The 26,651-nt window shown below is 38.5% G+C and overlaps 2 protein-coding genes across 3 annotated transcripts; both read left to right on the top strand.

The window, feature by feature from the left end:
- The first annotated feature begins 9,602 nt into the window (after positions 1–9,602).
- On the top strand, positions 9,603–11,453 carry Fdx2 (Ferredoxin 2). Its single transcript, XM_071582547.1, has 4 exons — positions 9,603–9,847; positions 9,938–10,050; positions 10,125–10,257; positions 10,975–11,453. Exons 1-4 carry the CDS (start codon positions 9,693–9,695, stop codon positions 11,066–11,068), a joined length of 495 nt encoding a protein of 164 aa, XP_071438648.1. The 5' UTR covers positions 9,603–9,692; the 3' UTR covers positions 11,069–11,453.
- A 4,010-nt stretch (positions 11,454–15,463) lies between these two features.
- Positions 15,464–17,099, top strand: LOC139685590 (transmembrane protein 267). Of its 2 annotated transcripts, XM_071582544.1 has the most exons (3): positions 15,464–15,619; positions 15,834–16,024; positions 16,220–17,099. In XM_071582544.1, exons 1-3 carry the CDS (start codon positions 15,592–15,594, stop codon positions 16,583–16,585), a joined length of 585 nt encoding a protein of 194 aa, XP_071438645.1. In that variant the 5' UTR covers positions 15,464–15,591; the 3' UTR covers positions 16,586–17,099. The 2 variants fall into 2 exon arrangements, with proteins under 2 accessions (XP_071438645.1, XP_071438638.1); XM_071582537.1 differs by lacking the exon at positions 15,464–15,619 and having other exon boundaries at positions 15,629–16,024; positions 16,220–17,098.
- The last annotated feature ends 9,552 nt before the right edge of the window (positions 17,100–26,651 follow it).

Here is a 26,651-nt window from a genome sequence, read left to right as displayed (position 1 = left end):
TAATCTTAGGTCCCAGCATTAAATTCAGTCCTAATCTTGAGCGACACATTGAGCGCTGATCATTTATCACGTACTTCAGTCTGTCCCAAAAGTAGTAGGAGTTTTTTTCCCGCATTGACGGGCAGCGGTTTCTCTGGCTGGGTTCGCAGGAAGGGAGTCTCAGGAAAGGCTGGAGGCCGGTAGCAGTTGGCTCCTGGTCTTTGTGGAGTGCCGACCGTTCGTTTGCGAAACCTCAATTACATGGCCTCCTTACGCTCCGTCATGAACCAGTTATTGGAACAGCGCTACGTGATCAAATTTTGCACGAAACTGGGAAAAGCCGGGAAAGAGACTCATGAAATTCTCAAGGCAGCTTTTGGTGATAACCTCATGGATACTCGTAGATCGGGTGTTTATGAGTGGCACACGTTGTATCAGCTGGTTAGAGATGTTGAAGATGCCAAGCGGTCAGGATGCCCCTCGACCTCGAAAAGTGACGAAAATCTTGCAAGATTGCAGGCTTTGTTGGACTGGGATCGCAGATTAAGTGTCTGCATGGTTTTTGGTTAACTTGGCTTCCCTATAAGTGATGTGCGACGACTTGTAAGCAAAAACATGGGCATGAGAAAGGTGTGTGCGAAGTCAGTGCCGCGAGTTCTCTCGGACGAACAAAAGGAAACTCGCACGCAGATCTGCCAAGAGCTTCTCGACCATGTGAGTAAGGATCCAAATGTTTTAGATAATGCCCCACCAGACCTCCTCCTCTTCCCCCGCCTCAAATTCGTGCTGGAAGGACCTCACCACGGCTCGGTGGAAGCGTTACAATAGTTTGTGACGAGGGAGTTTATCAGCATTCCGAGCGCTGCCTTCCCGAGGACGTACGATGCGCGGAAAACTCGCCGGCTACGGTGTGTGGACGCACAGGGTTCTACTTCGAAGAATTTTTGAGTGAATGTATCAATTATGGCAATACATTTTTATGATCGACTCAGTCCTACTACCTTTTGGATAATCCATATACGGACACCGATAGATCTGTTATTGCTTCAGAAGATCACATCTTCTACAATGCCGGCGGCAGCATTATCCATCGAATCAAGGTTAAAAAAATCTACCCTTTCCGATTCCGTTTCACGGGTTTAGAGGGACTGATTTGAGAAGAAATCGTCCATTACATATTGTGGTTCCCACACTTTGATAGATTTCTGTCCTGTGCACTTACCAACTTGTATAGGTTTCACTGTACAGTGTAAAGCGATGCTTCAAATACAAAGGATTATGGCTAAAACTGCTTTTAATTTGACTTTATTCGATGAATATGAACATTACCGACAGCGGTTATGTTTTTGCTACATCGGAGATGAGATGTTGAAGGCAACATGATTTTCTAATTACCCCCAAAGTGTTTAAATTGCTTTCCTTCTCTAAGCAGGGTTCGTAAAATGACCTTAGAAAAATAAGTGAAATTAAATGGCCCGGAGAATGATACTTTTGGAGCGGTGGAAACATGATACGTGCAATTTACACCACAGTAACGGCAGTTATCAAACCGAAGGTTGGTTTGATTAGTTAGAATGGAGTTCCTCTAGTGTTAACCCCAACGGCGTGTGAAATTCACCCAGGGTAACAATTTAACAAGGTATGGAGGCGGTCCAGATCCTTTCCACGTGCCGCTTGTGGCTTCCCAGGGAGATCTGGTACCCGAAAAATCACTCAACGTACGTCAAACCCAAGGGCCTCCCTAAGAATTGGAACCAAGAATCCGTCAGTAGCCCAGCACTCAACCCAATGGACTACCACGTCTCCCAAGATCCATACCCTGTGACATGAAATGCGAGAATGGCGGATGGTGCTGAGGAAGATTGCATCAATGAGAGTGGATAAGGCCCCTTAATACAATAAGTCAATCACAATAATAACGATATCAACACACTGATGGAAATTGTATTGGTGCAAGAATCCACGATGGCAAACTGCTATGGCATGGTGGAAGTTATGACCTTTTGAAGCAATTACAGAATATGTATTTTAAAAACATTTCATTCTCCTTGAAGAATTTAATTTAACCGTCGGGGGATTTGAAAAAAGATAAACTGAAGGGATTTATGGATTGAGGGATTGAAACAAAAGAGAGGAGTTACACTTTAGGCCACTAAAAATATTGACGAAACTTCGTTATTCATTTTTTTCTTTCGTAAATATTAAAACAAATACGAAGCACCTTCGATTGCAAATTCCTTCTAAGAATTATCAATCACGCGTGAACAAAATACACAGCATATATTTTCAAATAAACTTCGGAAATAAATCCATAAGAATTTGGTTGGCGTAAATATTTAACGATTAAGCAAGGTTGGAGAGTTTAAAATAGAGCTGGTTGAAAGGTTCACTTATTTACGAAGTGTTTTAGCGAAAATGGACAAAGTTGTGGGGAGGACATCCAGTGAAGAAAAAATACTTTAAGTAAAGAAAACTTCTCAAACTGAGGAATTTGACGACGATTACCTCAAGTAAAAATTTTAAGAAAAGATTAGCGAAAGCACTGAAATAAAGGGAAATTTTGTTTGGCAAAGATTTGGGAATCAAACGATGAGGATAAATATAATTTATAAAAGACAAGAGGATAAATTTAATTTGGAAGTGAGGAGAAAAATGAAAAACTTAAAAGTTAACGATTTGTGCATTTCTCTGTGATTTTATCCTTTGCGTGCTCGATTGGCCGGTGTGGTGTTGAAGTCATTTCCCTCCCTCCAAACGCTGACATGACTTTTGCCACCTTACCAATCTACACCCACCGTGACGTGGGTCTGGTCGAGGTCACTCTACGAGGCAGTTGATAATCCCCTTTGTTCAGTTGACAGTAAGCATAAGTATGGGGGGAGGGGTGTAACATGATACAATCAAATACCTGTATGAGTGGAGTGGATATTTTGTCCAAGATGTGTTCCGCCCTTGCAAACAAATAATCACAGTCACATCGCTCAAGGCTTATCTCCCAGGTACAACCCGCAAAAATCTACTCAGCTGAATTTTCCCATTATGGTCAAATGAATTGCACTTTCTTACTTGTTTATTTGCGATCTTAATGAATAGTGTCCAGCAAATATAGATGCTGCACAATCTCGACTTGGAAAAAAATGTGACGCAAAGATCTGCTTACGTATTGAGTGCGAGGTTGTCTATTTTTACCCCTTAGCAATGCAGACTTTTTTTTGGTATGATCGGCAAATTTTTATCAGCGTTAACGCGCATAATTCGCATCAGGTCCTCTCAGGGTGGGCGTTGTCAAAAAAAAAAACAAAGTTATTTCCGGACGCACTCCATTACTCGAATTTATTTCCTATTTACCTTTCCTTGTACGCCAGTTCTACTTCCATCACATTCACTCATTGCTTCATAAATGCGATTCAGTTCCTAAGACTTTTGATGTTGCATCTCTTGTGAGTCTCTTCAACCAAACGTGCCTGTCTGGATCTGCGATCTAAAATAATTTTCTCTTCTCTCGTGTATCTGTTGGGCGTATTCTCATCGATTCTTTCAACACGATCAAATCTGGCGTTGCACATCTCTTTAATATTTATCAATTGCTAGGTCATGGAATCCAAATACTTTCAATCCGTACCCATTGCTCTACTCATCTCTTCCATTTTTATCACAACCACTCCTCGAGTACTCACCGTATTTGCCCAACTCACCTGATGATGATGTAACACATCGAAACCCGGTCGTAAAATTAAAAAAAAAAATTATCAAGTGGAAAAGTGCTTCGATCAGTTATTCATTATTGCCCAACATTTGTTCTCAGCCTGTTCTACCCACCCAAATTTCACTTCCATTTTTTTATATTTGTTGTTTATGTGTTTTAAATGGGAGGCGTACACCTTTATGTGATTCCAACCTTGCCGTCTTATTGATTTCCTCATAAACTCCACAGGCCGACATCCTTTTGTGCGACATTCATGCGCCATTAATCTTACACCATCCTTCGCGAACATTCCGCCAAGATATACTAAATTATCCACCATATATTTCATATTTTCACCGTTTATGCTGACTATAAAGTCATTCTTCCAATTCTTCTTATCAAACACAACTTGTTTTGTCGTGGACGCATTTATCCCACTGAAGCGTCCCTCGCAGGTCATTCGGGCTATCAGCCAGCAACAGTGAATCGTCGACGCGTTGAAGATCTTGTGTATGTATACACATCACCAGTCATCACACCTATCTTATCAATTCAATCGCATGTCAAGCATTTATTCATTAAAGTAATGGACAACCACGGTGACATATTTAACGCCACGGTGACTTGATTTAACGCCATGATATTTGCAAACCAGCCACTCAATGGTTCCATTCGTTCTAATAATTTGTTCCGATGTCAAGGTCGAAGTGTTGTTTTCAGACTAATGCATAAGAAATAAATAAATAATCACCGTTCCATTTTTGTCGTTCTTTTTCTGCTACTTAATAACGGCGCATTTAATCCACATTATCTCAAAAGCTACCACAGCTTCTTTCTACTTGCGCTGTGGTATGCCTCCGATAAACTTACATTTGCACACAAACGCGCATGCATTTCTAAAGCACTTGCTGAAGATCAAACGGATGATCTTAAAATCCCTTCCAGGCATCAAATCACACCGCGCTCCCCCGATTTGGCTCGATTTCGCTTTTAAACAGGCACTTGTCAAAATGGTGCAAGTGAGTTGAAATATGTATAATTTTCCATTTAGTTTTCGGGAGGTAAAAGTTGAATTAAAAGCAAATTACGGCGTCTACCTAATTTCGACTTGGCTAAAATTTTATTCGATGGACAAAATAAATGTGAAAGAAAAGTTAAATGTGGCTCAGACATTCACAAATACAATCTGCGATACAAAAGGTACGCTCTATTGCTATCCGTGCATTCGTTTTCGTGGTGAAAATTCGTGTAATGCAAACAATGTGAAATTTTTAGGACACTTGTCCTTGAAAATGAAGAAGCACGACGGTACCAAAAGGTCATTAAGAATGCAATACGATTGGAAGAAAGCTTCTCAGTTTAGCAAAGCATACAGAATTGTGTGAATAAGCATGACGTGGGAAAACATTTGCATAGCAGGAAGCTCTTTTGCAACAAAAATTTGCAATCAATCAAATATTTCGTTCGCCTCTAATTATATATATATATATATATATATATATATATATATATATATATATATACACATATATATTAGATATATGTATATATACACATATATATATTATATATATATATATTATATATATATATGTATATATACACATATATTATATATATCTATATATATATGTATATATACACATATATTATATATATCTATATATATATGTATGAGTGTATGTATATGTATGTATGAGTTTATATATACATGTATGTATGAGTGTGTATATATATATATACATACACGAGGGTCATCCGGAAAGTAGTACCCGTTCGTGCCGCATGAAGTGCTGACGACGCGAGTAGCCGCTGGACGAGGTCAGATAGCTTCAGTGGCTTGTCTGCCTTCTCTGAGCCAAGTTGCGTGACGCTAGCATTGCCTGTGTTGTTTCTGTGATTGTTTACAATGTTTAAAAAAATTGAGAACGCCGCCAGTTGTGAAGTGAGGGCAGTGATTAAATTCCTCAATGCAAGAAACGTTCGCCCATGTGATATTCATCGCCAATTAAAGGAGGTGTATGGAGACAATGTAATGGACGAGTCGTCTGTTCGGCGGTGGTGTCGCAACTTCAACATGGGGAGGGGGAACACACACGACGATGAGCGTTCGGGGAGACCGTCTGTCATTACAGACCAACTGGTGAGCTCAGTTGACGAATTCGTGAGGAACGATCGGCGCGTCACAATTGATGACATCTGTGAGCATTTTCCCAATGTTTCTCGAACAATTGTTCATGAAATTGTTAAACACCATCTGCATTATGCAAAAATTTGTGCAAGATGGGTCCCTCGCGTATCTCAATGAGCTGGCGGCGAAGGACTATGCAGCAGGAATACAGAAACTTGTCACACGTTATGACAAATGCCTTAATTTGCTTGGAGATTATGTTGAGAAGTAGTTTAAAGTATCCTCTTTCAAATAAAATTTTTTATGTTTGTTAATATTTACTTTTGTGTCTTTATTTCACGAACGGGTACTACTTTCCGGATGACCCTCGTATATATATATATTTATTTATGCGACACAGTAATGACGGAAATTCGATTTCTCGGATTTTTTTACCATCGATAAATACTAGGCCAGTTCTTCCGATTAAAGTACGAGATTATTGGCATAACCGACCTCATGCTTGCCGCAAACATACCGTACAACATGTTCTTAGTTCACGAGCTGTTTCATTTATTTTTTGTATAGTTTAAAGTATTTTCCTCTTCATTGGGCTTGGTAACGTGAACGAATTTTAAAAATAACGTTTATGATTTCGTTTGCTCAGTTTATAAGTTTTATGTTTGATATTCATTGTGCCTTTATATTGAAAATTTGAATTATTTTCATTATTTCGGACATTATGTTTTTCTTAATCTTCTAGCCGCTCCAAAAAATCAAATGAGGAAGAATTCCGAACGCCTCTTGGAATTTCGTGATAAACTGACTGAGAGATTTATCTATGATATTTTATTAACCCTTATTTGCCGTTGAATGCACTGAGGCCCTTGCCATTTCCCCATCATTATGGGATATCTAAAAGTCTCTCTTTACGAATTATCTGAGAAGTATATCTGTACCATGATATTCTTTTCTTCAGCTCCTTTTGTTTTTGCATAACGAACGTTCAGCTCGGCTTCGCAAACAAAACAAAAAAAAACCCGTTCGTGACAGTCGTGGAGAGGGGAAGATCCTGTAAGTTCATTGGTGTTTTCGAGTGAAAGTGTTAGTGGTGGGGTGTGTTTCATCAGTGAATCTTTGGTTATTTTATGTATAGTGAACCACTCTGCTTTATTCTCAATTTCTAGTTATTGGCACCGCTTATAAAAAGAAAAAAAATAGGCTAAAACAATCTTGGGGAGCTTTTTGGTTGCCAAATAACTTACGGCGTGTAGTTTTTATTTTGGTGGTTTAATCATTTCCGTCACTTTAAGATATTATTTATCATTTTGTGCGTGATTTTTTTTATAAGAATCAGCCTTAACATGGCAATGCATACATATTTCTTAGGGTATCATCAGCAGTAACCGAGATGGTGCGCTGGCAAACGTGCAGGCTTTCCCCCGAGATGGCCCGGGTTCAAATCCTGAAAACAAATATTTTTCAGTGGTATCCCGATGCCTGCTTGAGATGCTTGGTGGAGAGCACTTTGAGTGCGACTTCCGTCGGATGGGACGTTAAACTGCGGGCCCTTCGACGCCTTTCGATAAGAGCAGGTTAATGCCGACGCCGGGTTTCTCTCCACCCTTCCTTTCCCATCCATCCGCAGAAGACCTTAAATGCCTTCGTTGCCTACCATTAAAACTACTGCTACTAGTATGTAAGTCCTGCTAACCCATTCTTGGATTAGCAGGTGACTTTTAGGTATCATATTTGAGATTTTCAAACACACCCAGTTATTGAAATAACCATTCTTTAATCTTTGTTTTGATTTGCCCCATTAATTACAGGTTATTTCAATCATCTCTTAAGTGGTTAAACTATTTTGGGGCAAGAATACTTAATTGTGTACAACACATTTGAGTATACTATGTATTACGTAAGAAAGGAATTTTTTGGGAGACTTTTTTATTGTCAAAGATAAAATGGAATTACAACAGCGCATGTATTGTAATCGGTATATGTGAAATCATTTTATCTCGGAGAGTAACGTCAGCATACTGCCAAAAATCTTCCAATATAAGTTATGGTATCGGATATGTTTCAGTGCTGTTAATTTTGCATTTACTAATTCAACTCCAAGTTGGTTAATTCGTGTGAATTATTAGAACTTTGATTCTGGAACATTAACATGGACCAATGTTTGTATTTCGTACCACTGGCTTCTGAAAGTAGTTTCGATTTCTAGATTAAACTGGAATAAAATGTATTTATTAATGTAGCAATAATTATTATACTCGTATTTGACCCTGTCCTCTTTAAAGTTCAGTTTTACTGGAGACTTGGAACCGATTTTAATTTTCAAAATAAATCTCACATGATACAGTATATTTATTGCACTTTGAGTAACAATTTTAAGGTAGAATTTATTTAAGATATTCTTGTAGTGGCCGACTAAGAGCCAAAGGTCATCCTAAAAATACACCAAGCACAGTGATTCGACCGGTCATTCATGTATTCGCTTTTACGGAAGAGGGAGACATTGAATGTATAATTAATTCACTCGTTGTTTATTCAATCGGTTTCGGGATGTGTCCTCAACTCCTGCGGTCAACGCGTTCAATAATACGAAAAAATCCCATTTATGGCCTGATAAAAAAAAGGCTTGGAAATGCGCAATACTCTAGTTACTGTGTTATTACAGAGCCATGGTCAGATCGGATTCAAATCAAAAAGGAGTTAGATATTAAATTCAAATAAATTGCTTTGTCAAATCATAGGGTATTTAAATTCCATAGGATTGATTGGTAAGTGCATGATGAACTTGAGATGGTGTGTACAAGCTTGTATATAAAAAGATTGGTTGCGGAAAAAAGTTAAAGCGGATATAAGGGAAATATAAGGAAAAGGATGCCAAGTATTGGACATCAAGATAGTTGCATGATTCATAAGCGATGGTGAAGCACTGCTACCGAATGGTAGTTTCCACCAGGAGAATTGCAATCGTGGTGTATAATGATCAGGTATATATTGTCTTATTAAATATTTTTATAATTGAGACCGTGATTCTATTTTAACATCCCTTATTTATATTATCTTCTGATGGCAAAAAAGTAAAATGCGTGTATATGCAAAAGTTATTCTCAAGTATTTGTTTGCAGTAAAATTCATTTAACAATAAATGTGGTGAGTGGTCCAAAAGCACGAAATAAAATAATTTGTATACGATTGGAACTATACTAACAATTATAGATTAGCAATTTCCTGGTGGCTGACATCAATACCTGTTTGCGATATAGTGTCCGAGGGAATCTTCCGTTGCAAACCTCTTAAATGATATTCCTTAATCTGAAATGTTATGAAATGTCTGAAATAACACCGAAAGGCAACTATCGCTGTTCATCGAGTATCCTTTTTAATTTGTTATTCTGACGCGGAAAATATATGTCAACATTTTCAGAACTGTTTTGCGTGTCTGAATCGCGGCAAAAATGTGCAAAATTACATAATAAGGTTTGGAAACGGTTTTTTTCTGGAGAAATTATCAGCCATATGAATATTAAAAGACGTATGGAGTCTCAAGACGGGTTACAATTAATTAATATGATATCAGTAAATATTGAGAATATTTATGGAAAAAGAAGAAATAACGCTATCTCGTCTCTTTTCCGATTATTACTATAAAACTAGGAACAGAATATTTCCCGAGGTAAAATTATCTTGTGACAGCTAAAATGATGTCGTTTATGGACCTTTGGACATCGATCACAGTTATCTCATTATACCCAAGGCCGCTAAAATTGGCGCATTCATAGTTCTAAATTTGTACGTTGGTGTCGCTACTATGCTGGCTATCATCTCGTAAGCGAGGTTTGCACAATTCTTCGGAGAGTTTTGAAATTCGTGAGGTTGTATCAGACGGGAAGTCACTGATTTGAGATGGCTGTGTCAGGAGTGATGAAGTTGGCGTTATTTAGAGGAATAATATCGAGGAGGGCTTCAAGCCATTTATCTAGTAAATCCGCCTTGAAGTCTTCTAGTTCATTGTTATCACGTAATGTATCAGTTACCCAGCCACAATTAAAAAAGGAAGAGTAAGTTTTGATTGCTACCCGCCTCTTTGAATTCTTTGTGTTTAGTATAAAGTCCCTTTGAGCGTGCATTGTCTTGATTATTTATTTAAGGGTTGAAGTTACGTTTGTCAAAGCAAACGGGGAGCGAATCAAAGCGAAAGGAAAAGAAGGCGATAGTCTACTGGATATCGTGGTGAACAACGAGATTGATCTTGATGGTTACGGTAGGCATTCGAATTTATTGATATAAAATTGTTGTAACTAAAATCCATATCTTGACGTCGTTCTTTATTTTTAGGTGCTTGTGAAGGAACTTTAACCTGCTCCACATGTCATCTAATATTGAAAAAAGAAGATTATGATCGTCTACCTGGTAAACCAACTGATGAGGAAATGGATATGTTAGACCTGGCATATGATTTAACAGACACGTAAGATGATGTGATTTTTTTGTAATTTTAAGTGTTAAGATTAGTAGAAATTGAAGCAAATGAAGGTAAAAACTGATTGCCTCAATTTCGCGACCACTCTGTTGGCTAGTGTACCGTAATCCAATGTATTAATTTTAATGTCATAAGTAGTAAGATGCTAACTTTACCCGTTTCGGTAGCTAAATAAAATTGATCTTATTACTGTCTAGAATAAAAATGTGTGTACTGCTACACATTTGCCAATAGTATTCCCCCATAAGTGAAGAGTTCATTTTTTAGTTTTCTGCCGAAGATTATTTTCTTCGAGTAGTTGTACTAATACCTCAATATCAACCCGTGAGATATTTTGTATAATTATGCAAATGTATGTGGGCAACCCAGGCCTTGAAATGTAGCACTATCCTGATCGACTCCAACGATGAGTCCTGAGTTTATCCAACAATTGCCTGGCAATAGGAGAGTGATATATAGCTACGGGCCACCGAATGTTAAATGGTATTATTTTTGCGAATGAAATGATATAACCGCAAAACCAGTTAGTAAACCAAGTCCTCAAATATATGTTTGCTTAAAAATGTACTCCCATGTTGCATTTCTAAAAGATTTCTGTATAACCCATGTAAACCAAAACATTATTTCATTTATTTAACATTTATAATGTTAATTTCTTGAAGGCCGCTAGGTGTGTAAGGTCACTAATTATTTTTATCTTTTCAGATCCAGATTAGGTTGCCAGATTATCATGAACAAGTCTCTTGATGGATTAGAAGTTACAGTGCCTTCTACAGTGAATGATGCGCGTAGCAATTAATGTACCTAGGTTACCATTAACGGATGTGTAAGACTGGCTTTTATTTTGCAATCAGTGAAATGATATTGCAATTATGACCAATTTTATGTGAAGTGAATGAAGATGCTCTTGGAATTTGTCATTTTTTAAGGTGGCAACTTTCACTTGTGAGAAGCGCTAGTGTGAGAAGTGTGTGCAAAGTTTGCATTAGTTAAATTGATGGTATAATGTAAATTTTTAAAGTTTCAAAACTTCAATAATCATCATGTGTAATCACCTAGTTTTGTTATGCAAATTACTAGTTTTTTACTAGTGATTTATATAATTTTTATAATTATTTTTTAATATAATCCATTAAGATTCACTGTTTTATTGTTATGAAGAATTGAAAAAATATAAGACTATGTTAGTGAAAGAAGTCTTTTAAGTTTTTTTGTCGCCTAATATTCCTTTATGACGGCCTTGAATTCTTTGTTGAAGGATGTTTATCAATGTTGATTGAAACTCATTAGTATAATGTTATCATAAGTATTTGTCTGGCAGTTGTGCGAAAATATGAAATTAATGGGAAATCCATGAAATAGAGGCAATGTTTGAGATAGTGAAATTAAGTTTAAGTTAATTAATCACAATTTATTGAATTGTGTATTTAAAGCTTAAGTTTAGTCACCAAGAGTGATCAAATTGAGTTTATTGCTTTCCATAAGTTATTTGTCAACCTTGGCATGTACCCGGCATGAGCAGAGTTCCCAGTTTATTTCAAAGCTAAGTCTACCTCTATTGGTGAATATTTGGTCCAATATAACTTATGCCCTAAGAGAAAGTGATAGTCATTCTGTGCTAAAAAGTTTCATATGTATGACAACTTGGTCAGGATTGACTCTTGGTGCATCAGAGCTGGTTAACTATGCATCTGCTTTGGTTTATTTAAATTTTGCAACATCTCTAACTTACTTAACTATTTTTGACTGTGCGACATTCGCGCTTTGTTTCCTTGGTGTTGCTTATTTTCTTAAGTTCATCATTTCCTGTCGCATGCAAACTTTTTCCATTAGCTATTGTGCTTTCATTTAACATGGTGATTATACACATTTGAACACACTTATAGTACATTATTCCTGCATTCCAAATATGTGTTTACATAAGTCTTCTGTTAATGCATGTACATGGTGTACTGTTTTAAAAACAACACTTCATTTCTGTTTGTTTCATATCTGCACAGGTTTTTCAAAAGATGTAATGTTTTTGGGTTGATGTGAGCATTTAAATTTCTCAATCAGACTTCATTTAGCTGAATGTATGCACCTCTACAATGATCGTGAATTGTATTCATAAGTTAATGATAAAGGGTATTTCATTGAATATTTATTATGAGATTACAATTTTCTGTTTTTAATTGAAATCATTGGATATTAATGCACAAAACAAGGGACCAGGTTAACTGTTAACGTTTTGAATTCTAAACGATAGACAAATAAATACAGGATATAATAAAACTGCAACATCTTTTGATACACTAATGTTATTGTAAAAGATGTTATAATCATGCATGTATATGCTAACCCATTGTTCACCAACCAATATTATTATTAGTAAGGGCACTTAATCATTAAACAGCTTGTTGTAGCCACCCTCTATTTCTGCAGGCATTCAAGTTGCTCCTGGATACACATTTTTTTAAATAACACTGTGACTTAATTTTGCTAAAAAACTTAATCTATCAATATCTAAAGTCATTATTCAATTGAATAGTTTACAAGCCTTCCTTCTATTGCCAGCTGGCCTTCTCTTTCCTCTGTCTCTCCTCCAGCCTTATAATGCAAGACCCTGTTGATGTAATCCATTCTTGAGCTTGGAGTTCCTCCCAACCATGTTCCAACCAACCTTCTAAAATTATCTTAAGGATACTGTTTTGCTTTCAAATATATTCTACATATTGTCTGAAGTGAAGAATGAGTCTGATCAATCTTTCATTTATGAATAAACCAAAGTACCAACTATTACTTAAATGATGGTATAAGATTGTGTTTGGTTGATTATAAAAAATACAATAGGAACAAAAATTTTACCAAAAAACTTTTTAAAGTTCATGCTTAAGGGATAATAAAATCTCTTGGCAATCCCATTTCAGTACAAATTAGCTTCCATCTTAACTATCATGGTTTTAAGAATATATTAAGGAAAAAAGCATCACAATGCTAGAGATTTTGGCTCATTTAATAAGCACAATTAGGCAAAGTGCACGGGCATTAATTTCATGGAAAGGGGGGTGCTACTTCTAGTGACTGGTGCTTACTTATTGGGACTTTTAAATGATTAACATCAGAATACCATATGAATCAATATGTTAATATTTCTAGCATTGCATTGTGTATTGTCTTGTCTCTTTAATCCTGCCACTAGGATAGATGGGAAAAAACACTGCAAATGTACTTCTTTATTATTATTTTTTTTCTTGTGAATGTTGGTAGCATGTTTCCCAAATTGTCGTTCTATAGGGTGGTACTTGGGTATGCCAGAATGAGTATGAATTTCGATAGAATGTGGTGAGTTTGGGATACTCGGGGAATTTCTATAGTAAAAATTATAAAATAATGAGGATTTAGTGGAAATTCCAACTGGCATATTCAACATACGAAATGTAAATTCTTTCATCAACCATACTGTAGAACTATACCCTGTTGAAAATCCTTACCTAAACGCCATCTATTTGTATGAATCGATTCCATGTGAAGGGATCTAACTGGAGTTAAAATGAAAAATCATCAATCATTTCAAGATTTTCCAGAAGCATAAATTGACTTTAGGGTAGAGGGGCACAACCCCCATGCCTAAACCATGGTGTGGACTGTTAGTTTAACAGATTACCCTAGGGGAAAATAGTAGTTCTGATACTTGACTTGTTAACCATCTCTTTCACATGATTCATTTCAGGTGATGCAGAGTTTGGAAAATAGAAGGCAAAGGTGATCATAAACTTTGCCACTAACAGTTACCTGGCAATAGAAAAGAAATAATTCCACCAAATCTTAAGTTAAGCATTCTCCATGATGATTTTAATGTCATCAGAGACAGAGCCGGTGTTCAATGAATGTCACAGTGGTGGGGAGATCACAATCAAGGCTCTGCTGTATATTTGGATGTACAGATTGTTTAACCACTAAAATGGGTTAGAAGAATCTAAGGAGTTCAAGTTGGTATTAGCAGACTCGGCAAAGTATCGGAGCCATCCACCTCATAAATATACAACTGGTTACTCAATTATTGATTATATGTACTCTCGCAGAGCATCAAGGAAAATCGTATTTTGATCTCGATACAGAGAGGATGGAGATATATATCAATGATATATATCCAATTATAGCCAATCCTTTGATAGCCAATTGTTCATTAGAAAAATTAGAATATAGGCTCATGAGTTTTGGCTTTTACTTGTCTTTTTTATCTTGAACTTGAGGATTTCCTCCTTCCACAATGAGATGGAAGTATTGCTTACATCTCTGTGGACAAGGTAAAAATCTTGTTCTCACAAGACAGCTGTGAAAGTTGATCTCTATTTCTATAAACTTTCTCTCAATACTTAACCTAATGCATTCCACAAAGAGATGCTGTGGTATGTCACTGAAACAGGTAATAATTTATGATTCTTTCAACCACCTCATCGCATCTCATTATTATATGAAAAACTTCCTTTTACAGGATGAATAGTGGCATTTAGAATAGTTTTAGGCTTTCAGAATAGCTGCTTTGTTATGGTATCTGTCTGAACTTGAAAAGCAAAAAAGAATGAAAATACAAGGGGCTCTCAAGCTCTACATTTCTTAGACACCATAATCATATGTTACTACCTCTGTCAAACCATCATGCATAAGAGGTATAAGAAACTCTTAGGTTTTCTGTAGTAGTGTATTACTTCTTGGTGTGCCTGAAGGTAATACTTGTGCATGGTGGAAAATAGATTTTGCTATTAGCTACTTGAAATTATGCTAATGGTATTATTGTAATTCTTTTTGTCCCTTGATAAGTTTCGTTAGGATAAGATTGTACTGTCATATGTTTACAGTAGAACCGCCGATATTGTGTTGAGAGAACTTATAAGTCGTTGATTTTTGGATTGGACAAATATTCCATTCAATTAAGCACAAAAATATGGCATTCCTTGAGAGCACCTCGGATTAAATTGCTTTCAAGAAGAGGGAACGATCATGAAGGTCATAATTCGACACCATCTAGCAAGATGAACCATTCTGAACCTAATCTGGGTGAAGAACGTAGAGGGTTGGAGTGTCATCCGAGAAGGGAGAGGGCAGGGCATGACAACGTCTTCGTGATATACAAAGCTTTTAATTTGATCACACTCAGGGAGACAGTGATTGGACCCATGACGCTCTACAAAATTTCGCTATGCTCATGTTTTTAATTTTGCTGATTTGGCTCGTCTCAAAGCACCCATCGCTCTCTTCTCTGGGTTTTGAGGTAGTTGCCCGAAATATCCTCTTTTTCGGAAACAAATTCCAAGTGGTGGCTACACTGTGACACTTGATATGGTAAATGGAAGAAGTGACATTCCAAGTGCGTGTTATTAAACGGCAATATTAACATGTTGTGACTAATGTGACATTTTGATAATGCTATTTCTCTTTTCATCTTCCTCATGACTTGGTTATGAAACGCCTTGTTTTTAATTGTCCATAATTTTGGTTGCCGTGTGGAAGTAGAATGAATGGGTTGATATTATCGTTTACACTTGGCGCGGTTGCTTTAACTGGAGATTTTTGTGTTCCAGTTTTGCGCAGTGACTTCCCTAGAGCTATTTGTGATAATTTAACCCACGGTCTAATCGGATTCTTTTCTTGGTATATCGTCACTTCGGAGTATAATTTAAAAAATAGAATTATAGAATCTCTTTTCTGTGCATTCTTTGCTTCAGCGATCGATGCCGATCATTTCATCTCCGCGCGGTCGCTGTATGTTAAGGTAAAAATAACATTAACGGCTGGAAAAGTTTTATCATGAAACTCAGTTTTAGTTCTATTTATAATTATCTAATTCCAAATTTATCCGCTGTCAAGTAATTGGTACATTTTTAGTACGTTTTAATTAGTAAATATGCCAATGTAACCTAGCTAATGTTTAAGGTTTATTTTGTAACTTATATATTTTCGATTTCAGGATGCCGTTAGACTTTCAAGTCGGCCCTTCATGCATTGCACTACTTTAGTTATCATTATCACATTACTTGTACGTGTTGTGGTTAAAGTACTTCAGTTCACGCATAAGCTGCATGCGATTTGGAAGAGGATAGACTGGCTTTTTTTATTGGCAACGATCTCTCATCATATACGCGATGGGAGTCGCAGAGGTCTTTGGTTGTGGCCTCTTCCGTTTTGGTCGTCAGGAAACGTCTATTCTACCCCACCCTTACCAAAAGTGATTTACCTAATTCTTACCATGACATTACCCCATTTGTTGAAATATGTGATACTGGAAGATGGTGATAATCCTTTACCATGGACTGGAAATATATTAACTGTATAAGCCAAGTATACGCGGGATATGTTTTAATATATATAGATTATGTTAATATTTTTGTCTCTGTTGCATATCTGCGATGATTATACATTGCGATAAAAAAGAATTTAATGTGAATTTATATACATTTCTACATGTTATTATAAGTTATATGATGAACAATTTATAATCCCGTTATTGTCTTTGTTTTTACATGTGTATTCATACGCTAAATAATTGCTGCCTCTTCATTAAAACATAAATGGTGGAAATATCGTTATATTTTTTGAAGTGATGTAACATCCGTGTCATAAATAACAGAAACTTGGTAATTTTCCACTCATTCATATTATCGACTTAGGGTTTTAATGCTTACGTGTCATTTGTGATCTCGAAACGCACAATCGGCATATTCTGGGTGCTAAATACCATGAGGTATATTAGTAGGGTGTGGTAAATACATGGTTTTGTCTTGACATAAGCCAAGGGTAGTGTATCAAACATCTTTTCTTTGTCCAATTGTGCTCTCAGATGCAATAAACTGGCATTTACTGTTTGTTTTACCATATCTTTATGCCCAATCAGCCATCCAATTTGTACTCACTCTGCTAAATCATCCAGATGCTTTCTCTTCCCCTGACTGAGCTGAAATTTCTCACTAAATCATGATTGGGCCTAGCCTGAAGATGACTTCTTTTTTTCAAAATCATCCTAGACAACCAATTTTAGCCAATAATATTAGATTTATAGGTATCAAAAATAATTTTCATGCATGATTTCTTTTCAAATGTTCAGTGTGTCTTTTACCTCAGAGCCACTATCCACATTTCCATCAACTGAGTGTGCCTACTGCTAGGGGTTCTGAGAACACACTTCCAGGTGATTGTATCATGTCAAACACAACTGGCCTCACAACATGAACATTTCTTTGACTTAATTTCTCTTCATGACTCTGTCCTCTGTGATTTTTTCCGTCTTGTATGTGAGAAAGATGTCGTCAATGTATCGGAGCCACAGGATCTTTCTACTATGGCCACGCAGCATAGATTCCCTCAATTCCTTCATCTCCCAACTCAACGATTCCTCATCTCTGTCTTTCACCTCGACCATTTCATCCTCTCAGATTACCTTCCTCGATGTTAATATTACCCTCAGCAATAACAAATTCCTTACCTCTGTTCACACCAAACCCACTAATAAGCAGCAATACCTTCATTACAGCAGTTGTCACCCCTCCCATACCAAGCACTCCCTCCCTTACTCCCTCTCTATCCGCGGTCACCGCATTTGCAACCATCCCGAATCCCTTAAGAAATACCTCAACAACCTTCACCACTCCCTCCTCCAACGAGGATACCCTGATTCCCTCCTCCATAAAAAAATACTTAAACATTCCTACACCCCCAAGCCTGCCTCAACCACAGACTCTCAGCCTCTCTCAATCTGTACTACCTACTTCCCAGGCATTCAGTCTCTCAAATTCATCCTCAAAGACCTATTCCCCATCCTCAAAAATCACAACACTTCCTCCAACCTTCTTCCCAAATGCCCCTCTGTCACCTTCAAACGTCCCGCCAACCTAGCAGATATCCTCAAATCCACCAGGCCGCTCTCAAAATCCCCTCACACCCCCAGAGCCATACCCACTCCATGTCATCGAGCAAGATGCAAAACCTGCCCTATTTTCACCACTCCACCCCACTCCATCCCACCATTTAACTCTCTCCCGCCCTTCCCCTATTCCTCTTGCACTTCCAAGAATGTAGTTTATCTTCTTACCTGTAAACTCTGCCCGTCATTTTACATAGGCCAATGTTCCACACCACTTAACATTAGGATTAATAACCACCGCGCCTCGTGCAATCCCTCCTCCCCGTCCGCGGGTCTCCCCATCCCTAAACATGCTTCCCATCACAATACCCCTTTCAACCTGTGCTACAATGTATCCGTCCTGGCCTCCCTTCCCACATCCGATAACCCTATACAATTAAAAACACTTGAAATGGCATTCATTTACATCTGTATGGCCTATCAGCATCCGGGCCTCAATGTCGTTCACTGATGGGAGTGGCCTAAAATTGTTACTTTGTGGAAGCCCACCCTCACCCCTCCTTCGCCTCCCGTTCTCCCCTTCTCCTGGCCCCCTTCCCTTTCTCTCGCACCCCTCACCTCAACAACTCCAGCAGTCATTACTTCTATATCTTCAGAGGAAGACGGATTGTTTCCGTCGAAATATCAAGAAATAACGTGTGAGTGTTCTTCTTTTTTTGTGTTTCTATATTGTGTGTTACTGTGTATTGTACTATTCGGCACTTCCGTGTTACGTCTACGAAAGCATATATTAATACACACACATACATACACACTCCCACTCCCCTCCTTCCCAGCATTTGGGGATATATATATATTATATATATATATATATATGCTTTCGTAGACGTAACACGGAAGTGCCGAATAACACAATACACAGTAACACACAATATAGAAATACAAAATAAAGGAAGAACACTCACACGTTATTTCTTGATATTTCGACGGAAACAATCCGTCTTCATCTAAAGATATAGAAGTAATGACTCAAGTAATGACTATATATATACATATATATATATATATATATATATATATATATATATATATACATATACATATATATATATATACATATATATATATATATGTATATTTTTTTTTTTTAAGGTAATCTACCGGTTAAGGTAGGTTTTTGGATGGACACAACTACCAAACAAATATTTTATTACTCCTAACAAAACACAAAATCCATCATCCTACTCTATATCAGTTCCCTCTTCATCTCTGAGTACTTCCTTCCTCCATTCATCCCGTCCAACATCCCTATCCTGTTCCTTCCCTTTCCTCTTTTGCCCAACATTCTACCCTCTATTACAGTCTTCAACATCCCACTGCCGGTCAACACCCCCTTCATCCACTTTTCCTGCCTCCATAGGATTGCTCCCAACAAACCCCTCTCTTCGCCCACCATACCAAGTACTTCCTCATTTGTTTTCTTCTCTGTCCATTTCACCTTCTCCATTCTTCTCCAGACCCACATTTCAAAAGCTTCCAGTCTACGTCTATCCTCCTGCTTCAATGACCACGTTTCCGCGCCGTACATAGCTACGCTCCATATCAAAGTTTTTACGAGTCTTTTCTTAACATCCTTACTCAACGTCCCCGTCATTAACTCCTTCCTCCTTGTAAAAGCCTCTTTGCCTAGCGCAATTCTTCTCCTTACGTCCCTACTACTTTGACCGTGTTGGTCCAAAACACTGCCGAGATACGTAAACTGTTCTACCTGCTCTAGTTTTTGCCCTCCTATTTTAATGTTAAGCTTAGCCTTTTTCTTTCTAGAAAATCGCATAACCTTTGTTTTATTAATATTGATTCTCATCCCATACCTGTCGCACTGAATTTCCAATTCACTCAGCAATGCTTGCAGCCCCTTGGCTGACTGACAAACTAAAGCTTGGTCATCAGCAAACTTAACTGATTTTACGAATCCCCCGCCCACTTTCATTCCTACCTCGAGTTCTTCCCATGCCTCTTTGATCATTTCCTCTGCATACAGGTTGAACAGCAACGGTGATAATGGGCAACCCTGCCTTACACCCCTTCCTAACACTGCCCATCCTGACTCCCCGTTTCCCACGCGGACCTGAGCACTCTGAGACATGTACAGGTTGCGGATTAGCCTCCTTTCCCTCCAATCTATTCCTATTTTCTGCAATACACTCATTAGTTTTTCCCAATTCACTCTATCAAACGCTTTCTCGAAATCTACGAAACAGGCAAATACGTCCTGGTTGTGTTCTATATTCCTCTCGATTAATAATCTCATTACTGCAATGGCATCACGCGTACCTCTCCCCTTCCTAAACCCAAACTGATCATCCCCTAAGTAATCATTTGCCCTACTCTCTATCCTTTTGTTTATGATCCTGAGAACAACTTTAGCTGCGTGGGATATCAAACTAATTGTCCTATAGTCCTCACATGACGTGGCCTTTACCTTTTTCGGAATAGGAACTAAAACTGATCTCACAAAGTCTTCCGGCCAGATTCCCTCCTCATAAATACTACGGATCAGCCCATATAGCCTCTTCCTCCCACATTTTCCTAAGCATTTTAAAAGTTCCACGGGAATGTTATCTACCCCCACGGCCTTATTTAGTTTCATCTCCCTTAATGCCCTTTCTATCTCATGGTCTAGTATGCCTGGACCTAAGCTGTCCTCCTCCACGTCATGTTCCTTTTCAATGTCTAACTTTGTTGATCTGAGTTCTTTACCATACAGTTCTTCTATGTACTCCTTCCATCTCTCTTGGATCTTTCCTGCGTCAACTATTACCTTACCCGCCTTATCTCTAACTGTTAGCATAGCTCTTCCTTTCTTACTTCCCAATAACGATTTAACTTTGCTGTACAGCATACCGATTTCACCCTTCCTCTGCAGACTTTCCATATCCTCGCACTGCGTCTTCCACCAGGCTTCTTTTGCTTTATTTGTTGCCCGCCTCAATTTATTGTTCAATTCTTTGTACTTCATTTTGCCTAACTCTGTATTTACATTCTTTCATTTTCGCCGCTCATCCATCTTTGTAATCATCTCATCCGTGATCCATGGTTTCCTAGTCCTTTTAGCGTTAACGGTTCCAATAGTGTCTTTTGCGGCTTTAGACAACCCTTTCTTGAAACTTTCCCATTTTTCTTCGACAGTACTTAGCTCTTTACCATCCTCCATGATTTTCTCTACCGCCTGTTTGTATTCCTTCCTTTTCAACCCATTTAATGCTTCTACATTCCATTTTCTAACTCGCCGCCCCTGCCTTATCTTTTTGAAACGTACGCTACATTTCATAACAACTAAATTGTGGTCTGAGTCCGCATCCGCTCCCGGGAAGCTGTGGGAATTTATCACACTGTTCCTAAACCTGTGTCTAACCAGGATATAATCTAGCTGATATCTTCCTGAGTCACCTGGCATTTTCCATGTATACCTGCATCTTTTGTGGTGTCTAAACCAAGTGTTGGTGATGACTAACCCCTGTCTCCTGCAGAACTCAACTGCTTTCTCCCCACGGTCATTTCTCGTGCCTAAACCGTAGTCCCCCACCTCATCACCATCTCTTCCTTCGCCTACTGTCGCATTCCAATCCCCCATCACTATCAAATGTTTCCCTGCAGGAACACACGCGATCATGTCCTCTAACTGATCGTATATCCTATCGACCTCTTCTTCCTTATGGTTGCTCGGTGGCATGTATACCTGAATAATAACTAAGTTCGTCGGTTCTGCTTTTATCTCCACTAGTAGTATTCTATCCGTTACCTGCTCTATGTTGACTACGCTTCTTCCTACCTCTTCATTTAATACTATGGCAACCCCTCGTTGGCTCTCGTCCCCACCGCTGTATATTATTCTATACTTATCACTCCAGAAATCCCCGCTATCTTTCCATCCCACCTCGCATAGACCTAAAATATCTATATTTCCCCTTTCCATTTCTCGCTTAACATTCTCCAATTTCCCTGTCCTCATCATTGTCCTAACATTCCACGTTCCTATTCTAACTAATTTGGTCTTCTTCTCCTGCGTTTTCTGTCCTGCTGCTGCTGGTTTTCCCTTGCAAGGGTTTCGTGGGATGACGACCGCGGAAGCCTTGCCTCTCCCGCTGCCGGGCACGACACACGGCCGCTTCGGCCGAGCCCCGTGGTTGCCAGGACTCAAAATATCTCTATTGTCCATCATATTTTTTCTTGGGAATGATAATTGAGGTGGTTTCCCGTTGCCTTCCTCAATAGTGTTTTTAACGTGACACCATCACTTACTGGCCGCCCCACTGGGGTCAGACGCCATTGCAGCCGCCTCACTGAGGAACAGACGCTGCGTGGACTACCTTTCGTCTGGCTCCTAACCTTCGACCTATCTGGCATGGGTGACCCTACCAGGAGCAATTTTTATTACTCCCGCCAGCACAGCTCTAGGGGTTATCGGAACGCACAAGCCCTTCCACCACGTCAAGGTTGTAGTCCGGGGAGGGATATATATATATATATATATATATATATATATATATATGTACATACAGACATTCAAACACGAAATTCTGCCAAACGGCGAACAAATACTCATTTATATAGAAACAGAATGTATATTAGGCCAATGTGGCTCATCTCTTTTTCTGGCTATGCGTGCCACGAAACACACTGTTCTTATCCTTTATGATGTTGTTTGATTCCTTTACTACTATCTTTTCCTCTGTGTGTCTTGTCTATTTCTCCTTTAGTGGGTGAAACAGCTCCCTAACGCCATCTCTTGGCCAAAGAATCGGGTCACTTGGTTGCATAAAGCATCGCAGATCTCAGTGCATATTACGTTTCCTGGATAGCTCAAGTGGTTATGAGCCTCCACCCGTCAAGTGTAAAGATCCGGAGTTCAAATCCCGGTATAGGAAATATTTTTGCATTCGTAATCTGCTTGATTCCGCCTTACCCACCTCTCCTGTGTCCTTTATGTGTGTTCTTATCCCTTTTCCTTATATCGGTTTCTATATATATATATATACATATACCCAAATGCTGGGAAGGAGGAGAGAACAACCAAAGGATTATTGGAGGAGAGATTCATGCTGAAGTTCTTTTTTTGCATCTTTCCTTCATCACAAATATTACCATCCCTGAAAAATTTGTTAACTCAGCACACCTCTGGCAGCTGAACAAGATGGTGAAAACTCAGTAGCTAAACACCTAAGCTGCTACTGCTAATCCATTATTCTTTATTGTTCTCATACTATTTGGACATGCAATTGATCAAACTTCTGAATGGTTTAATACTTGTAAACTTAAATTGAATATGATGAAATTTAACGTAATGTCAATTTTGTTAAAAAATACTCTATTCACTTTAAATATACCATCAACTCCATCCCTCTGAATCGCTTGTCATCAGATGAGAATATTGGAATTTTAACAGATTTTAAACTTAATGGCCACTTTCAAACAGTCAGAAATAAATCTATATATGTCTCTATTAGGCCTTCTCTACTGCTTATCAGAAATAAGTGATCTCCAAGCACTGTACTCATATTTTTCCTCAATTTTCTCACTGCTCATAACTTATTGCACACCCATCTGGTCAATGTCAGCGTCTATCAACTTGGCTGCACTCCACAGCATTACTATTTTCTTCACAAAAATAGTAGAATACTTAAATTGTTCCCGGCTCAACCTCGTGGAAATTCATTTTAATTAAATGAAGAATACAATGTATCTTTCCACTGTCCTTTATTCACGTACAACCGGTTTCAACGCTCAAGCATCATCATCAGGTATCTGATTTCTTCATTTAATTAGTAGAATACTTGGCCCCCAATCTCTGTAATGTGTCCAAAGATGTAATTTTGTCTTCACTTTCCACCTCTAACCTTCCTAACCAAACGGTAAAATCTGATTTCAAGTTCATTTATAACACTATTAACTCTCTCATTGGCTGCCCCAACCTGCTCTCCCTTATCAACTTAAAGAGTACTGCCACAACCCACCCACGCACACTCATTACTTCACATGCCCACTCTCAAGCTATCACTAATTAAACGGCCTCTTTTCTTTTGCCTCTCCTCTTTGTTGAACTCCATTGATCCATTTTTACTTATCTCCCAACTTTTTTACTGACTTTGCTCCTTCCTGTCTCTCCATAACTAGATTAGAAAAAAAGATCTTTGTTATTTATGTTGTTTATTGTTAATGTTTGTTGTTTTTGTATGTACAGGGTTCGTCCGGAAAATAAGTGTACTGAGCTCAGGAAAAAAAATTTATTACACTTTTACATATCTTAAGCTAATATTCCTCAAAATAGGACCCTTGTGAGTCGATACACTTGTTCCAGCGGCGTTCCCATTCCTGGAACGCTCCCGCGAAGGCATCATCGGGAACCTCTCGAAGACTCGTCGTCGACCTCTTCTCTGCCCTCCACGAACATCTTGTGCCACCGAAAGATCATGTTTCTGGACATGGCTGACTCCCCGTAAGCCTGGTTAATCATACCGACAGTTTTGGTAGACGATTTCCCAAGCTTTACCGCAAATTTGATGGAATAACGCTGCTCCAAAAACTTCGGCATCGCGTTCCGTGACGTGGGTCGAGCGTGGAGGTTCGCGTTAACAGAGCTCCTCACTACACCACAGCTCAGAGCCGACTGCCTTTTTCAGCGTCGCTTGCCAACGTACCCCCCTCCAATCGCAGCCCGTCAGAGCGGTGCTGGGCGCGCCTGGAGTGGCGCGCCCAGCCCAGGAGTCAGTACACTTATTTTCCGGACGAATCCTGTATGTAACCTTATTTGTCTATTGTTACATGCTCCCCCTTAAATTGGCAAGTTACTGCTGCATGTAGTTCTATTTCCAAATAAATAAAAATCCTTCCCCTTTACTATATGGCTCACACATTGTATGGTATAGATTTTTCCCTAGCCTTGTTTCCCTTGCTTAATTGTGAAAAAACACAATATCTTCTATGTGACCTTAGAAGTGCTGGTAATGCTCAAAGCTCTGGCAGACTCCTAGGGTTTTTTATTGACTTTAATCTTCCCTGGAATATTCATAATTGCAATCTCCAAAATACTTTCCAAGAATCTCTTCCTAATCAGGAGACTTACAAGCTGTGTTTCTAAGGAACATTTGAGACGTGCCTATTTTGCCTTTTTCTAAAGTCACATAAGCTATGGCCCAAGGCTTTGGGAACATGCAAGTGACACAAAAGCTCTGCTTATTTTACAAAAGAAAGCAGTTAGGATTATAACCAGCTCTGGCCATCATGATCACTGTCATCCACTATTTGTCAGGCTAAGAGTGATGGCAGTGCTTAATTCCAGTAAAAGATAATGTAAATAACTTTGTATTAAGAGGCAATATACAAAGCCACAATACAAGGTCAAGAAATATGTCAGACGTTACCCAATGCAGATTGTCCAAAATCATAAACCAGTCAGATAACCTTGCCATAAAATTGTTTAACAATCTTCCCCATACTTCAAGACAGATAAGCTATAATAGATTCAAAAACGTAATTGAAGATGGGTTGATCTCAAATCCCTTGTGTTCTTTAAGTGAATATTTTGAACTGGACTTCTCCAGAGTGTAATTATAATACATGTGTATCTCTTTACCATGGTAATGAATGCATTTCTATGTTTTTGTTTTGACTACATCGATAGTGGCAAGTGCTGCTCTTTGATGAATAAGGATTTAATTTAATAAGAATTACAATTAAAACCTTCCAACATCCCCAATTTCTCCTCCCACTAACCATATCTTCCTCAGCCTTGCACCCCTCAAAAGTGTGTTTTGAAATGTAGAGGCCTTACTCTCCCATTGGTTCCCACGTCTTCCTTACCCACCTTTGTCCTTCACTGTGCTTGCTTCTCCGCCATCACCACTGAACCTCTGATACTCCTATTGGCTTTTTAACCTCTCTCCCCCTTACCTGTTATCAAACTACCCATTTCCCCACCCCTCTTCCATACCCTACTTATCCCTTTATCATACATTCTGCACCAGACATGTCATTCTTCTCTGCAGACATTTGCTTGGCAGTCGAAACACCTGGTGTCAGTTTTATTCTGGGCTTTAACCTTATTCCTGATACCTACCACCTCCCTTAGCGATTGACAGGTCCCTGTTATAGTAGTAATCCTTGCAAACCTTGAGCATGCCAGCAAGTATGATTCACAAAGGTCACTGTTTCCAAACACACCCGAGTGATAGTGAGCATGGACTGGTGTCCTTTTTTATTTATTTTTTAATTTCTGTGTGGTACTGACAGGTCCCTGGCATAGGAGAAATTCTGGCCAACCAGTGTGTGTGTGTGAATACAATTCATGAGAGTCACTGGTATTCGTTAAAACACCTGAGTGAAGGAGTGGTTACGAACTTGTTTCCTTTCATGTTATAAGGGTAAATGAAACTTAACATTTCCATAATAAAGATTTAATATTTCACAACAATGGTTTTGATGCTGATCATCATCATTATCAGGTAACATGCATCGACATTTTTCCAACTTAAATAGTCTGGCT

This window comes from Hetaerina americana, unplaced genomic scaffold (assembly GCF_022747635.1).
Source record: "Hetaerina americana unplaced genomic scaffold, ioHetAmer1.1.p SCAF_1, whole genome shotgun sequence".
NCBI classification, from domain to species: domain Eukaryota; kingdom Metazoa; phylum Arthropoda; class Insecta; order Odonata; family Calopterygidae; genus Hetaerina; species Hetaerina americana.
The sequence above is the reverse complement of the archived record's forward strand: the minus strand, read 5'-3'. Positions and strand labels throughout refer to the sequence as shown.

Excerpts from the sequence above, each read along its gene's own strand:
- LOC139685590 (XM_071582537.1), top strand. The coding sequence starts at position 15,767 with ATGAATGGGTTGATATTATCGTTTACACTTGGCGCGGTTGCTTTAACT. Across the intron at positions 16,025-16,219 it reads CGCGGTCGCTGTATGTTAAG|GATGCCGTTAGACTTTCAAG; the intron begins GTAAAAATAACA and ends TTTCGATTTCAG.
- Fdx2 (XM_071582547.1), top strand. The coding sequence starts at position 9,693 with ATGGCTGTGTCAGGAGTGATGAAGTTGGCGTTATTTAGAGGAATAATA. Across the intron at positions 9,848-9,937 it reads CCACAATTAAAAAAGGAAGA|GGTTGAAGTTACGTTTGTCA; the intron begins GTAAGTTTTGAT and ends TATTTATTTAAG. Across the intron at positions 10,258-10,974 it reads GCATATGATTTAACAGACAC|ATCCAGATTAGGTTGCCAGA; the intron begins GTAAGATGATGT and ends TTATCTTTTCAG.